Source organism: Giraffa tippelskirchi, chromosome 4 (assembly GCF_054371585.1).
Source record: "Giraffa tippelskirchi isolate mGirTip1 chromosome 4, T2T-mGirTip1v1.2.pri, whole genome shotgun sequence".
Classification (NCBI taxonomy): domain Eukaryota; kingdom Metazoa; phylum Chordata; class Mammalia; order Artiodactyla; family Giraffidae; genus Giraffa; species Giraffa tippelskirchi.
This window is the reverse complement of record NC_137278.1, coordinates 177,042,778-177,058,618: the sequence shown is the minus strand read 5'-3', so window position 1 is coordinate 177,058,618 and position 15,841 is coordinate 177,042,778. Positions and strand designations below refer to the sequence as shown.

Genomic DNA, 15,841 nt, shown 5'->3' with positions numbered 1-15,841 from the left:
TTTTATTTTTTTGGCCTTCCCTCATGACTTGTGGGGCTTCCCAGGTGGTAGTATTGGTAAGTAATCTCCACCTGCCAATGCAGAAGACTAAGAGAAGTGGGTTCAACCCCTGGGTTGGGAAGATTCCCTGGAGAAGGGCATGGCAACTCACTCTAGTATTCTTTCCTGGAGAATCCCATGGACAGAGGAGCCTAGCAGGCTACAGTCCATTGGATCACAGAGTCGGACATGACTGAAGTGACTTAGCACATTTTTCATAGTTTGTAGAGAGTAGCTTCTGTATTCAACATCACTTAACTCCTGTGGCAGATTCCCTCAACTGACTTGTCAATTGCCCAATTTACTGTCTTTTTGGTTGACAACTCAATGCAGAATCCAAGTTGAAATTCTGGCCCTTTTTTTCCAATAGTAATTTTTCTGTGACCTGAACACTTAAGAGAGAGAAAACTCTGCACTCTTACCCACAAACTCAGCATTCAGTAATTGACTGTCTCATAGATTAAAACTGTTTAATATGAGGGTTTAATTTAAATGTCAGGTTTAGGAATTTTCTAAATGTTGAATGCTGGTAAGTCCAGCTGGTATATTATTAAAGTGAAAGTGAAAGATGCTCAGTCGTGTCCGACTGTTTGTGACCCCATGGATTATACAGGGAATTCTCCAGGCCAGAATACTGGAGTGGGTAGCCTTTCCCTTCTCCAGGGGATCTTCCCAACCCAGGGATCCAATCCAGGTCTCCCACATTGCAGGTGAATTCTTTACCAGCTGAGCCACAAGGGAAGCCTGGTATATTATTAAAGCATATGGGTAAATCTTGTTTTTTTAATTTCTTTTGATCTTGTGATAATTAAATAAAAAGATTTAGTGTCTATGTTTTTGAAGAAAAATAATGTATTTTTCTTATATACATAGGTAAATATTGCAGGTTCAGAAATGAAACTGTGAAGATATGTAAAATAAAATTTCATTGACAGGAAATATATCTGAGTGAACTCAAGGACAGAGCACAAGCACTGGGGGCAGTGACTAGTAGTTGGAGGTGGTAGCACTGAAGACTGAAAAACAATCTACTATTCAGAGGAAATTGGAAAATGTGTAGTATATTACAGAGAATTGTGCTTGTAGAATTGGGAGGCTTAATTGCTTAAGTAACATTTCTACTTTTCAGATTTTCTGAGATAATTTTGCCTTCGTCTTATAGGCTGCAGAGATTTTTGATGGTGGAAATGGGGAAACCCAAACTACATCTCCTGCCATTCCTTGGGCTGCTTTTCCTGCAGGTACTATAGAGTAACTACGAATGTTTTTCTTATTCAATACTTTTGTCTTTCTTTTGAAAGCACCTTTCTACCTTTGCACTTTGCCTTCTTTGATCTGATAAATGGAATGACCCAAATTTAACCTAGTTTTTTGCATAACTAGCATATTGAAAAGCAGAGACATTACTCTGCCAACAAAGGTCCATCTAGTCAAGGCTATGGTTTTTCCAGTAGTCATGTATGGATGTGAGAGTTGGACTGTGAAGAAAGCTGAGCGCCGGAGAATTGATGCTTTTGAACTGTGGTGTTGGAGAAGACTCTTGAGAGTCCCTTGGACTGCAAGGAGATCCAACCAGTCCATCCTAAAGGAGATCAGTCCTGGGTGTTCATTGGAAGGACTGATGTTGAAGCTGAAACTCCAATACTTTGGCCACCTCATGCGAAGAGTTGACTCATTGGAAAAGACCCTAATGATGGGACGGATTGGGGGCAGGAGGAAAAGGGGACAACAGAGGATGAGATGGCTGGATGGCATCACCAACTCGATGGACATGAGTTTCGGTAAACTCCGGAAGTTGGTGATGGACAGGGAGGCCTGGCGTGCTGCAATTCATGGGGTTGCAAAGAGTCGGACATGACAGCGACTGAACTGAACTGAACTGAATTATGAATTGCATAACAAATTCTGAAATGGTGGCTTGAGGCATGATTCCAAAAATGATTCCATCAGCATTAAATGGAATTAAAGTACAATTTGCATTTCCAAACTTGTTTTAGTTTTAGAAAGATGAGATGCCAAGTAATTTTTTTAGAGTGTCTAGTTCATTAATTAAAGACTTCTTCTTCTTAATATTCAAAAATTATTTGTCATCCCCCACAGTATTTAAATTTGAAGTATTTCTATAGGAAAATCGTTCAAAAATGTTAAAAATTAAGCCATCTAAGAAATGAAATACAAAAATAAATTCTATTATTGAGAAGTATTTTGTGGAAGACCTAATATTCAGTATTAATATAATTCATGTCTAAATATTATTTTGCGTTTTCTTTTTTTTTGCCAAATTATTGTAAAGTCAGGAGTCGAAGATGAAAATATTCTTTAAAACGTCTGTCTCAGATTATTATAATTATTCATTTAACAAATATTTTTGAGTACCTTTTGTGCATGAGACACTATGCAGACATGTCCTTCAAGGAAAGACAAGGCAAGTGTATGTATATATGTAATACGAAGCAGATTTGTGACTTGGAAAGAATGATGATTTTGTCATCCATTCCTTTACCAAATGTTACGTCATGCCTCAAATGAGTCAAGTATTGTCCTTGAAACTGGTTATATATCGTCTATCTGGGCTTTGAAGGATGAGTTTAATCTCAATAGGCAGAGATAAGAATGGAGAAAGATTTGAAGGGAGAAAAATGCATGGAATAAAGGTGTAAATGTGGAAAAGAAAATGGCACTATTAGGATGCTCATTCCTGTTTGAGGGATATAAGTGTTGTTTCCTTTGCCTCAAATTGCTCATCTTTTTCCTACTGGTGCTCTCCCCCACACCCTTACCTTGTAGACTCATATTTGTTTTATGTATTGTTTCTTACTTTAATATTTCTTTTTCTGGGAAGTTTTCCCAGAGAACCTTCTCCCATCTACATGTACCTGTTTTCTGACTTTCAATTTAGACTGTAAGTTATGTTAGGCTATATCTGTTTGTTCTATTGTTATGTTTTAAATGCTGAACATAGTACCTGGCTTGTACTTGATCCTATAATTAAAGAAAAAAATGGATGAATGAATGAATAAGTAACTGAATAAATGACTAGACTAGGGTGACAGCAGGAGGGGGTAGGAAGATGAGATAATATATTTACATAATGGTTGAGGATTTTCAGTTCGCCATTATGTATTTGTTTATTGTGAAATAGGTAGGGCAGCTGCATTCTTCCCATTGTTCAGATAATGAAATGATAGCTTGTGAAAGTTTTGGAATTTGATACAGATAAATATGTTTAGGAATGAAATCTAGACTTTCAGGTTCTTATTTCAGTTTATTGTAACTCTGTTTTTTGAGAAAAGCATCAGCAGGACTGTCTGACTGATTGCATGTACGGGTGAAGGAGGAGTCAGAATTGATTTTTAAGGTTGTAAGACTTGGTTCTAAAAAGGATGGTATTACCATGAAAAGAAATAGAGAATTTAAAAGAGTTAGTTTGGGACAGTATGAGGCGTTAATTAATTTGTCTTAGACGTGTATTTAAAGTACCTAGAGTTCAGGAGAAAGGTGGACTGGAGGTCTTGGTTTGGGAGTTTTCCCACTGATAATGACAGTTGAATTTGTAGGAGATCACAGTGGGAAGCCACATACAGAAAGAATAGAGTTAAGTAGAGAAATTTGGATGCCCATAGTTAGGGAACAGGAGGAAAAAAAGGGACTTGAGAAATAAGGAGAGTATGGAATAGTGCAACACCGACATCAGGCATAGAACATTTCAAATGGTTTTGTAAATAAAGAGTGAGTTGGCTTAGTGTGCCTAGTGATTAGTCTGCTATAGGGCTGGCAGTCAGTTAGAGGATGATTTCCTTATAGCAACTGGGATAATTTTCCTCTGAGACTATCTGTTTTAGCCTTCAATACTGTCAATGAAAGGACGTACCTAGGGACATGCATTTTTCTGTAATATTAGCATCATTTACTTAGTGGGTTCTTTTAAAATACTGGATTATATGCAGTGCTGATAATGAAATTTAAAAATTGCAGAGTAAATGAAATGCACATGTTGCTTCTTCACACAGATTATTGTCTCTAGGCCCATCCCTCCTTATGGTGAGGCATCTAATTAATGGTATGTGTCTATGCACTTCCTTAATCATAGGAGTTGGAGAATGTAAGAGGGGAATGAATATAAAATTATGAATCTCCTTTTGTCTTCTTGCCTTTACTCTTAGTAAAACTGTGATGAATATTGCCTCATTTCAGTAAAAGCTATTCAGTGAGAATTGGTATAGAATTTAAAGACTCAAGAGAGTTTTCTATAACAGGTTAACCTGGGGTATCCTCTAATGCATATTAATGAAGTCTCCTTTGTGTACAGTTGGGAAGGTCCCCTGGAGGAGGAAATGGCAACCCACTCCAGTATTTTTGCCTAGAGAATGCCATGGACAGAGGAGCCTGGCGGGCTACAGTCCATGGGGTTGCAAAAAGTCAGACATGACTGAGCGACTAGTACTATACTGCTATTCAGTGAGAAGAATTGCCTCAAGCATTTTCCTCTCTCCTTCATAGCCTTACCCTCTAGCTTGTCTCCCTGGCTGTTGTTTGAAGCCTACAAATCAAACTGTGATCTACATTGTGTTTCCAGATGATGTCTGCTACTGTTTGCCATTGCTTCTGGTTGTCATACTTGTCCTTATCCCGTCTGCTTGCTTGAGTCTTATTTTTCTTGTAAAAAAAATACAGTTCTCACTGAATTTGTTCCATTTCTCATAATTGCTTTTTGGTCTGAGCTACTATATCATTTTTTTTTCTGTCTCATTTCCTTGGCCCTTGGCCTATACCAATTTGTGCTTTTTAAAATTTATAAATAATAAAAAATTAATAAATAATAAATACGGTAAATTTTACATTATATGCATTTAACCACATTTTTAAAAAAGAACTGACTCATATGAAAAGACTCTGATTCTGGGAAAGATTGAAGGCAGGAGGAGAAGGGGATGACAGAGGATGCGATGGTTGGATGGCATGACCGACTCAATGGACATGAATTTGAATAAACTCCGGGAGTTGATGATGGACAGGGACGCCTGACGTGCTGTAGTCTATGGGGTCGCAAAGAGTCAGATACGACTGAGAGGCTGAACTGAACTGAATTAATGAATTATTGGAATATGTTTGATCTACAGTGTTGTGTTAGTTTCTGCTGTACAGCAAAGCACATCAGTTATACATATACATATTGATATATCCACTCTTTTTTAGATTCTGTTCCCATATAAGTCATTACAGAGTTTTGAATAGAGTTTCCTGTGGTATACAGTAGGTTCTTATTACTTACCTATTTTATATATAGTAGTGCATATATGTCAATCCCAATTTCCCAATTTGTCCCTTCCCCCACCATATCAATCAGTTTGGTGTCCAATTCAGTATTTTTAGTTAGATTCATATTGTTGTGCAACTAATCTCTAGAACTTTTTCATTTGTAAAACTGAAACTCTTTAGCCATTAAACAATAACTACCCAATTTCCCCTCCCTGCAGCCTCTGTCAACTCCCATTCTACTTTCTATCTCTATGGATTTGACTACTCTGGATATCTCATATAAACAGAATCATCCAGTATTTTCCTTTTTGTGACCAGTTTATTTTACCTTAGCATGATACATTCTCAAGTTTCATCCATGCAGTAGCATGCATCAGAATTTCCTGCCTTTCTAAGCCTAACTAATATTCCAGTGTATGTACAGACTATATTTTGTTTATATGTTCAGTCCATGGACACTTAAGTTGCTTCTTTTGGCTATTGTAAATAATGCTGCCTTGGACATTGGTGTACTAATTTGTACTTTTAAAAATATTAGTTTTTCAATATGACATCCATCTTTGCATGTCTACTTTAGTCTAAGCCTTGGAGGGCAGGGACTATGTTTTAAAGTTTTTTTGAATTCTAAGTACCTAGTATAGCATTGTGCCTTGCTAATGAACAGTGCTTGGTAATTGTTTCTTGATAATGAGTAGAGCAGATTTACTTTCAAGTAACTCTTTTTGATTATTTTAATTCTTTGAGAGTATTTAGTCTGTCAGGTAAGGGAAGTCGCTCAGTCGTGTCCGACTCTTTGCGACCCCGTGGACCGTAGCCTACCAGGCTCCTCCGTCCATGGGATTCTCCAGGCAAGAATACTGGAGTGGTTTGCCATTTCCTTCTCCAGAGGATCTTCCCGACCCAGGGATCGAACCCAGGTCTCCCGCATTGCAGGCAGACGCTTTAACCTCTGAGCCACCAGGGAAGTCCTTTTAGTCTGTCAATCACGAGTTAAAGGAAGGCAAACTTAAGTTTTCCTTAAAAATTACAGTAATCTAGAAAAAAACACCTGGAAATCTTAGATAATTATTCATGGATGGCTAACAAGCTGTTTTGTCTGGAGCTCAGCTAACTTTCCTGGTCATTCCCCATTTAGACAAATAACCTGGGGATATGATTAACAAGAGTAGACACAGATTCTCAGCGAACAGCTATTTAGCTGTTTTTTTTATTCTAATTTTTTCCCCTGGTCCTACAGTGTGTTGGCAGGTAAGAATAGAGGACAGCAGCAGTTAGGCTAATTTTTAGTTCAAGATAGTAGGGGTATAGAAACAATAATAATAGTGTCCAGTTCTTTTACCTCCTTTTAAAAATGTTATTTTTCTAACGTTTCCCCCCAAAAAAAGTCATTCCAGATTTTGCGTATCATAAGATATCAGTAAGTTTTTGAATTGGCTTAAGAACTATACTTTTTAGAAAAACAATTTTTTGGCTGAGAAATCTATTTTTTTCAAAATCATTTTTGAGCAATTAACTGTCTTTCATAAATTTTCATAAGACTGGTAATACTCTGCTTTTTAGAAAAGTAACTTTTTGAATGAATGTTTATCTTTGAAATGAATGTCTGTCTTTTGATATACATAGGTTTGTGTTTCTTTATACAAATGCAAATGTGTGTTCCTTTATATAAATACAAATGCGAATGTATACAGAATGTATACACACACACACACACATGCGCGCGTGCGTGTAGACATATACTCCGCTTTTACCTTCATTGCAAATTACCCTTCCTACCATACTCTTTTGAAGGGAGGATTCTATCTTTACTTGACCTTGCAAATTCTAAGAACGTTAGACTGTTAGTCTTAGTTTGGCTTTTGTATATTTTTAATTGTTTTCTGAATTCAGCAGACTCAAAGTTAGAGAATCCATGATGTTTATTTAAATTAATTATTTAACTTGTTTGTTCATCCATTACTAATACACTCATTTATCACATGTTTGAAAACATACTGTATATCTGACACAAAGTGCCATGTGCCGTGGACCAACTTATGCCACTTTCAGTGATACCATATGAAAAGAGTCATCTCAAATGTTGAGATGTTCCGTGAAATGTAATGTTAGTACTGGCAACTGCTTTTATCAATAACTTTAGCTTCAAATCTATGATAGAGGTTGCATGAAAAGTATATTAGGTCAGAAAGTATCATCATGATGCCATTGTATTCAATGTGGGTGGTGCTGTTTTAGAGGCAAATGAATGCACTTTTTTACTTTTAACCATATAAATGTAAATTGCCTAGAAGGCGAGGTCCAAGGCAAAACCTTGAATACTGTTCTTTCCAATATGTTTCCAAATACCTTGCAGCACTACACAGACCACATTAGAATGCACTGACCATCAAAGGTAAAAGCACGTAGTCCAGATAGATACTTTAATCCAAATTAGCTCCTTCAAAACAGCTTATATAGGAAGCAACTAAACTGTCTTTCACAAGCTGACCCTTTAGAAGGAATAATGGGAGTTGGACCAGCAGATGTTGAACTGAATAACTTAGATGTGGTTCACTTTGCATCTGGAGCTATTTGCATACAAAGCCAACAGGAAAGTTCAGACATTTTTCTCAAGACATTGGCAGAAAGAAACCTGGAAGACAGATGCTTTTTTGATTTCATGGTTCAGTTTTTCCATTCTCCATTCTCCTGGCCAGGAAAACCTAGGACAACAAACCGGTCCTTTTATTAATATCCCATTACTCTGCTTGCTAACCCTGTTTTTCCAGTAGAATCTGTGTTACGCATCTATAAGAACTCAGAACCTGAGTCCACACATTTTTTGTTTGAGAAAAAGTTGTGGTATTTTCCTTCAGATTAATCTGTGGTTTGCACACAAGGATAGTAAATATTAACTGAATTCATTGGTCTGATCTATATTTGAGGTAAAATTTGAAGGTGACTTACTACATGTTCACATACTGTATTATAATAGGCAGTATTGGTGATGTTTGAAAACTTTCCATCGCTTCTACTTTATATCCACATTGGACATTTTTTGCCAGGACAGCAACTGGATTTCAATTGTAGTGTAGTAATTTTGTAATATGGTTACACTGGGTGTTTGAATGGAAAGTTACCAGTTAGCTTCTTTTTGCTACTTGTATTTTTTTCTTACCTCCTAGATTTTCAACTTACCTTTATTTTTTCTGAAGTCAACTTTATAAATGAGGACTAAAATGATTAGCTTCTATAAAGGTATGAATTATTCCTATACATATATTAGGCCTTATGTGGATTTTCAGTAATTTATGCAACTTTTGTCTTCATTAATGCATATAATAGAGAATATAATAGTGTTGTTTATTATGACCTTGAAGATTAGATTTGTAATGTGGTTTAGAATCAATTATCTCTGACACTGAACGAGGAGTTCTGGTTTTTGCCTTTAGCTAACTGTGTAACTTCTCTGAAACTCACTTATTTTATCTAGAAATTGAAGGGCTAGATGATATCTAAATGTTCTTCCAGAGTTTGAGCTCCAAGTTTATTTCTAAGTTTTTTTTGATTATAGTGTCTCTGATACGAGTAGCCTCCAGTAGGTGAATCATGGTACCTCATTTTAACTGCATGGTCCCACTGACACAGTGCTGATCTAATTACACTTAATCTAAAAACATAGCTGTAAACCTAGAACACAGATGTCACTATAAAGAACTATAATACTGAAGAGAAACTTTTCTATGCATTTTAATTATTATCAGTTATTGTTTAAACTGATTTATTTTCTGGTATTTTATGGTACAGTCTGTATCTCTTCTATCTGATTCTGAGCTTGCTTATTAAAAAGACAGTGGTTTCAGCAAAGGAAACTGTAAGGAAGATGAAAAGACAACTCTCAGAATGGGAGAAATTAATTGCAAATGAAGCAACTGACAGAGGATTAATCTCTTAAATATAAAAGCAGCTCATACAGCTCAATATCAGAAAAACAAACAACCAAATCAAAAAATGGACAGAAGATGTCAACAGACATTTCTCCAAAGAAGCTATGCAGGTGGCTAATAAACACATGAAAAAATGCTCAAAATTGCTTATTGTTAGAGAAAAACAAATCAAAACTACAATGAGGTATCACCTCTGGTCAGATTCCCATCATCAAAAAATCTAAACAATAAATGCTGGTGCGAATGTGGAGAAAACATTGGGGGGTAGGGAATCCTCTTGTACAGTTGGTGGGAATGTAAATTGATAAAACCGATATGGAGAGCAGTATGGAGATTTCTTAAAAAACTAGCAATGTTATGCAGCAGTCCCATTACTGAGCATATACCCTGTTCAATTCAGTTCAGTTGCTCAGTCGTGTCTGACTCTTTGTGACCCCATGGACAGCAGCACCCTGAGAAAACCACAATTCTGAAAGACACATGTACCCTGGTGTTCATTGCAGCACTATCTACAACAGCTAGGACATGGAAGCAACCTGGATGTCCATTGACAGATGAAGGGATAAAGGAGTTGTGGTGCATATATACAATGGAATATTATTCAGCCTTAAAAAAACAAATTTGAGTCAGTTCCAGTGAGGTAGATGAAACTGTAGCGTATTATATAGAGTGAAGTCAGTCAGAAAATGAAGAACAAATATTGTATATTAACACACATATGTGGAATCTAAAACATAGTACTAATTTTTGCAGGGCAGCGGTAAAGACGCAGACACAGAGAACAGACTTGTGGACACAGTGGAGTATGGAGAGGTCAGGATGAATTGAGTGTCACATTGAAACATATACCTCCATATGTAGAATTAGCCAGTGCGTATTTGCTGTATGACATGCAGTTAGCTCAGTGTGGTGCTCTCACAACCAAGAGGGGTGGAATGGAGTGGGAGGAAGGTTCAAGTGGGAGGGACGTATGTATACCTATGGCTGATTCATGTTGATAAATGGCAGAAACCATCACAATATTGTAAAACAGTTCAGTTCAGTCGTGTCTGACTCTTTGCAACCCCATAGACTGCAGCACGCCAGGCCTCCCTGTCCATCACCAACACCTGGGGTTTACTCAAACTCATGTCCATTGAGTTGGTGATGCCATCCAACCATCTCATCCTCTGTCGTCCTCTTCTCCTCCTGAATTCAATCTTTCCCAGCATTAGGGTCTTTTCCAATGAGTCAGTTCTTCACATCAGGTGGCCAAATTATTGGAGTTTCAGCTTTAGCATCAGTCCTTCCAATGAATATTCAGGACTGATTTCCTTTAAGATGGACTGATTGGATCTTCTTGAAGTCCAAGGGACTCTCAAGAGTCTCCTCCAGTACCACAGTTCAAAAGCATCAACTCTTTGGCACTCAGCTTTCTTTATAGCCCAACTCTCATATCCATACATGACTACTGGAAAAACCGTAGCCTTGACTAGATCGACCTTTGTTGGCAAAGTAATGTCTCTGCTTTTTAATATGCTGTGTATGAAGCGATTACCTCCAATTAAAAAAATGAAGAAAAAGAAGAAAAAATAATGGTTTGATTTTTAGAATATTATAGAATACATGTAAAAATGTTTTTAGTAGAGCTTTGTAGAAATTTTTTCCACATTATTAAAAATGATGAAGGCTTGGCATTGACTCTTTTCTCTGTAAGATAAAGGTAGTGTTCCGACTCTTGATGAGAATGCTGAATTAGCCAACAGCAATAGCAACCAAAACTTAAGCTCTGTCTGGCTCAGTAACACTAGAAGTCCTTGTCAAAAGTTCTTACACGAATATGTACCTTGCCTTATAGCTCTCCTTCTACATTACACTCATTGACTCAGAAAGTAAGCTTTTTATTGTTTGTGACAGGTAGGGAGACATATACATATGTGGTACAAAATGCATGAAATAAAAGGGAAATAATGTTAAAGATATTCAGTGAGCATGTCTTCTTTTTTGCTAGTCCCCTAGTTCCATTCCCTTGATATAACTTATTTACACTTTCTTTTGAAACCCTCCAGGTATCTGCCGGGTGTATAAAATGTGAATGTATCCTCCTCCTCTCCTGAGATAAGCATAGCGTACTGTACACACTGTATGTACATGCTACACCTCCTGCTTTTTTCCCACACCAGGAGATTTTGCTACAGGAGTACTTGTCGATCTTCCAGATTCTTGTTAGTAGTTGCATAACACACTTTTGTGTGGATGTGCCATTATAGACGTAACCAGTTATTTTACTGTCAGTTTTTTGCTGTTACAAGTAGCCCTGGAGTGAATTTTCTTGTATGTATTTTCACTGGAGCTGTTTTAATTTAGCTGATAATATTATATTGTTCATGTGTCTTAATAGAAAGATTAATTAAAATTAACATTTCATTTATTAATTTTACTAGTACCAGCAGAAAGCAAACATTCTCGTACTCTAAATTATGTCAAATTTTATATTTATGTGGCCATACATAAGAAAATGTTGGTCACATTGGTTACATAAAATGACCACATTCATGGTAATTTTATGAGTATGTGCTTAGTCGCTCAGTTGTGTCCAACTCTTTGCCACCCCATGGACTGTAGCCTGCCAGTCTCTCCTATCCATGGGATTCTCCAGGTAAAAATACTGGAGTGGGTAGCCATTGCCTTCTCTGGGGGAGCTTCCTGACCCAGAGACTGAACCCAGGTCTCCTGCACTACAGGCAGATTCTTTACCATCTGAGCCACCTGGGAAGCCCAAAGAGTGGTTTTGCTCTCAACCCCATGGACCTATAGCCCACCAGGCTTCTCTGTCCTGGAATTCTCCTGACAAGAATACTGGAGTGGGAAGCCATTTCCTTTCCCTTTATGAGTATGTTGAAAATAAAATCTTTAGCTGGCAGTCTTCCCTAATGGTTCAGTGGTTAAGAATCTGCCTGCCAAAGCAGGGACATGGGTTTGATCCCTGGTCTGGGAAGATTCCTCATGCCTCAGGGCAGCTAAACCTGTGCGCCACAACTACTGAGCCTGTGTACTCTAGATCCTGTGTCTGCAATAAGAGAAGCCACCACAATGAGAAGCTCTTGCACCACAGCTGGAGAAAGCCTGCATGCAGCAACAAAGACACAGTGCAGCCAAAAATAAATGAAATTAAAAATCTTTAGCCGTCTATGAGCAAAATAGCATGGTAGGTTGAAATACTCTTCAGTTGTTACACTGTATTTTTTAATGTGTCAAATAATGTTTATTGCAACACTTTATAATAGCTTAAACTATTCTTGCCTGGAAAATTCCACAGAAAGAGGACTCTGGTGGACTATAGTGCATGGGGTCACAAAGAGTCAGATACAACTTAGCGACGTTAAACAACAACAAAGCCAGTTTTCTTTGGAATCCTAAGTCTGTAATTACAGTCACTAAAATTCCCCTGCAGTGCAGAAGTCACAGGTTGGATTCCTGGTTCGGGAAGATCCTCTGGACAAGGAGATGGAACCCACCCTAGTATTCTTGCATGGGAAATTCCATGAATATTGGAGCCTGGTGGGCTACAGTCCATGGGGTCTCAAAGACTCAGACATGACTTAGTGACTAAATAAGAACAAGAAACAACCCAAATGTCAATCACAAGGAGAAAGCTTAATATTTGGGGATATGTTTATTTGACAGACAACCATATACCTGGAAAGTTAGGAAACTACCACTGTACATAAAAACAGGAAAGAGTATCCTAAGCACAGGCACTGTTTTCACAGTGTCTTTAAGGGATCAGTCAGAAGTCTCAATTGCCAAACTGTTCTGTAATTCAGATCCTAGTGCTAAAATCTGTAGTCTACAGTGTCAGCCTCCATTTGGAGTCCTGGAATTCTTGTTCTTCATGAAGTTGAGGGTTCTGTGTTTTGGCCAGAGAGCTAGGCTCAACATAGTGGGCCCCGTGTCTGAATCTGCCAAAGGGCGGAAGTCATCATCTTTTTACTCACTCAGGACAGCGTGGGGTAGGGAGTGGGGAGTAGATTTCAGATAAAAGGAAACTGTGGATGAATGGGGTAATATGAGACTAGGAAATACTTCTGGCTTAAATTCTCTGGATGAAGGTCAGAGGCAAAGACCAGACGTGAAGCTAACAGAACTGCCTGTGTCTTTCATCCCTTCTATGCCTTTCCCCCTGGGAGTCTTGTTTTAGACTCTAAGGCCTACCTCAAGCTGAAAACAATAAAATCTTCTACTGTAGGAAAATTCAAGTGGCCAAACTGAGGTTTGAGGGGCCCATGGGATCATGGCACTTGACAGGATGATTGGACCAGCATAGCCAGAGGTTCTGCTGCTGTGCCTGCTCACACCTGACTTGATGTCTTTGGACTGATGTCTTCTCATGAACACTGTTGCTTCAGTGTGTTCTTTGTGCTCACTCAGGTTGAGTTTTCAAGTACTTCTTCCTCTTTTTGAAGGTTGGGTATTTGATTTTCTCAAATAGAGTCTCCAACCCTCTGTGCTGTTCTATAGATGCTGCATTTCTGGGGATCCTCTTTGAGGGGTACCATGATTTCTTGAGATTTTTGAATCTTCTGCTTTTGCTCTATTCCTGTTCCCTCCTTGTGGTTTTATGATCTGCAACCACCCATCATCAAATACTGTAGGTTCTATGTTTAATTAAACTTGGGTATCTTTTCACTTCTCTTTAGTTCCCTAGTTGTGTGTGAAGTCGCTTGAGTTATGTCTGCCTCTTTGTGACCTTATGGACTGTAGCCCAAAAGGCTCCTCTGTCCATGGGATTCTCCTGGCAAGAATGCTGGAGGGGGTTGCCATGCCCTTCTCCAGCATCTCTTCCTGACCTAGGGATTGAACCTGGGTTTCCTGCATTGCAGGCAGATTCTTGACTGCTGAGCCACTGGGGAAGCCCGTTTCCCTAGGTACTGCCCCAGTAAAAGGTCCCATCATGTCTTTCTGAGATGACTTCAGGAGTTTTTTTTTTTTTTTTCCCACTCTTAAATCTCTCACCACTTTAAAGTGGCACCCAGAGGTGTGGGCCCCAGTGAATACTCGTAAGTAAATCTTGGCTATATGTGGAATTTGATTTTAAAGTTTAGAAATGTTTGGATTTTTTTCATCTTTGTGGATTCCTGAATTATTGCTGTTGCTGTTCAGTTTCTAAGTCATGTCTGATCTTTGCAACTCCATAGACTGCAGCACGCCAGGTTTCCCTGTCCTTGACTGTCTCCCTGAGTTTGCTTAGATTCACATCCATTGAGTTGGTGATGCTATCTAATAACCATCTCATCCTCTGCCACCCTCTTTCCCTTTTGCCCGCAATCTTTCCCAGTATCCGGGTCTTTTCCAGTGAGTTAGCTCTTCGCATTAGGTGGCCAAAGTATTGGAATCTCAACTTCAGCAGCAGTTCTTCCAATGAATATTCACGGTTGCTTTCTATCAGGATTGACTGGTTTGATCTCCTGGCAGTCCAAGGGATTCTCGGATCTCCTCCAGAACCACAATTTGAAGGCATAAATTCTTTGGCACTTAGCCTTCTTTACAGTCCAACTGTCATATCCATACATGATTACTAGAAAAACCATAGCTTTGGCTATATGTTGTTGGCAAAGTGATGTCTTTGCTTTTTAATACACTGTCTAGGTTTGTCATAGCTTTCCTTCCAAGGAACAAGCATCTTTTAATTTCATGGCTGCACTCACAATTCACAGTGATTTTGGAGCCCAAGAAAAGAAAATCGGTCAGTTCTTTCACTTTTTCCCCATTTGCCATGAAGTGATGGAATTGGATGCCATGATCTTAGTTTTTTGAATGCTGAGTTTTAAGCCAGCTTTTTCACTCTTTTTTTTCACCCTCATCAAAAGGCTCTTTAGTTCCTCTTCACTTGCCCTTAGAGTAGTATTATCTGCATATCTGGGGTTGTTGATATTTCTCCCGGCAATCTTGATCCCAGCTTGTGAGTCATCCAGCCTAACGTTTTTCATGATGTACTCTGCCTATATATTAAATAAACTGAGTGACAATATACAGTCTTGCTGTACTCTTTTCCCAGTTTTAAACTAGTCATTTTTCCATATAAGTTTTTAACTGTTGCTTTTTGACCCACAAACAGGTTTTTCAGGAGACGGGTAAGGTGGTCTGGTATTCCCATCTGTAAGAATTTTCCATAGTTCATTGTGATCCATACAGTTAAAGACTTTCACATAGTCAGTAAAGCAGATATAGATGTTTTCCTGGAATTCCTTTGCTTTCTCTGTGATCCAGCAAGTTTTGTTGTCACTTTGATCTCTGGTTTCTCTGCCTTTTCTAAACCCAGTTTGTGTATCTGGAAGTTCTCGCTTCACATAGTGCTGAAGCCTAACTTAAAGGATTTTGAACATAATCTTCAGTTCAGTTCACTTCAGTTGCTCAGTCCTGGGCAAATCCTTGTGGTCCCATGGACTGCAGCATGCCAGGCCTCCCTGTCCATCACCAACTCCTGTAGTTTACTCAGACTCATGTCCGTTGAGTCGGTGATGCCATCTAACCATCTCATCCTCTGTCGTCCTCTTCTCCTCCCACCTTCAATCTTTCCCAGCATCAGGGTCTTTTCCAATGAGTCAGTTCTTTCTTTGCATCAGGTGGCCAATGTA

At 38.5% G+C, this 15,841-nt stretch overlaps 1 protein-coding gene across 18 annotated transcripts in view; it reads left to right on the top strand.

Annotated features, from left to right (window-relative positions):
- CCDC91 (coiled-coil domain containing 91) overlaps window positions 1-15,841 on the top strand; it is a 381,232-nt gene that overhangs the window by 75,303 nt on the left and 290,088 nt on the right. For all 18 annotated transcript variants that reach the window (XR_014082453.1, XR_014082452.1, XR_014082451.1 and 15 more), the window contains exon 3: window positions 1,202-1,280. Coding sequence is in view for 10 of the 18 variants with exons in the window: in XM_081591771.1 (XP_081447897.1) it covers window positions 1,202-1,280 (79 nt within the window). In the remaining 8 variants the exon portion in view is untranslated. The remainder of the gene's footprint in view (window positions 1-1,201; window positions 1,281-15,841) is intronic.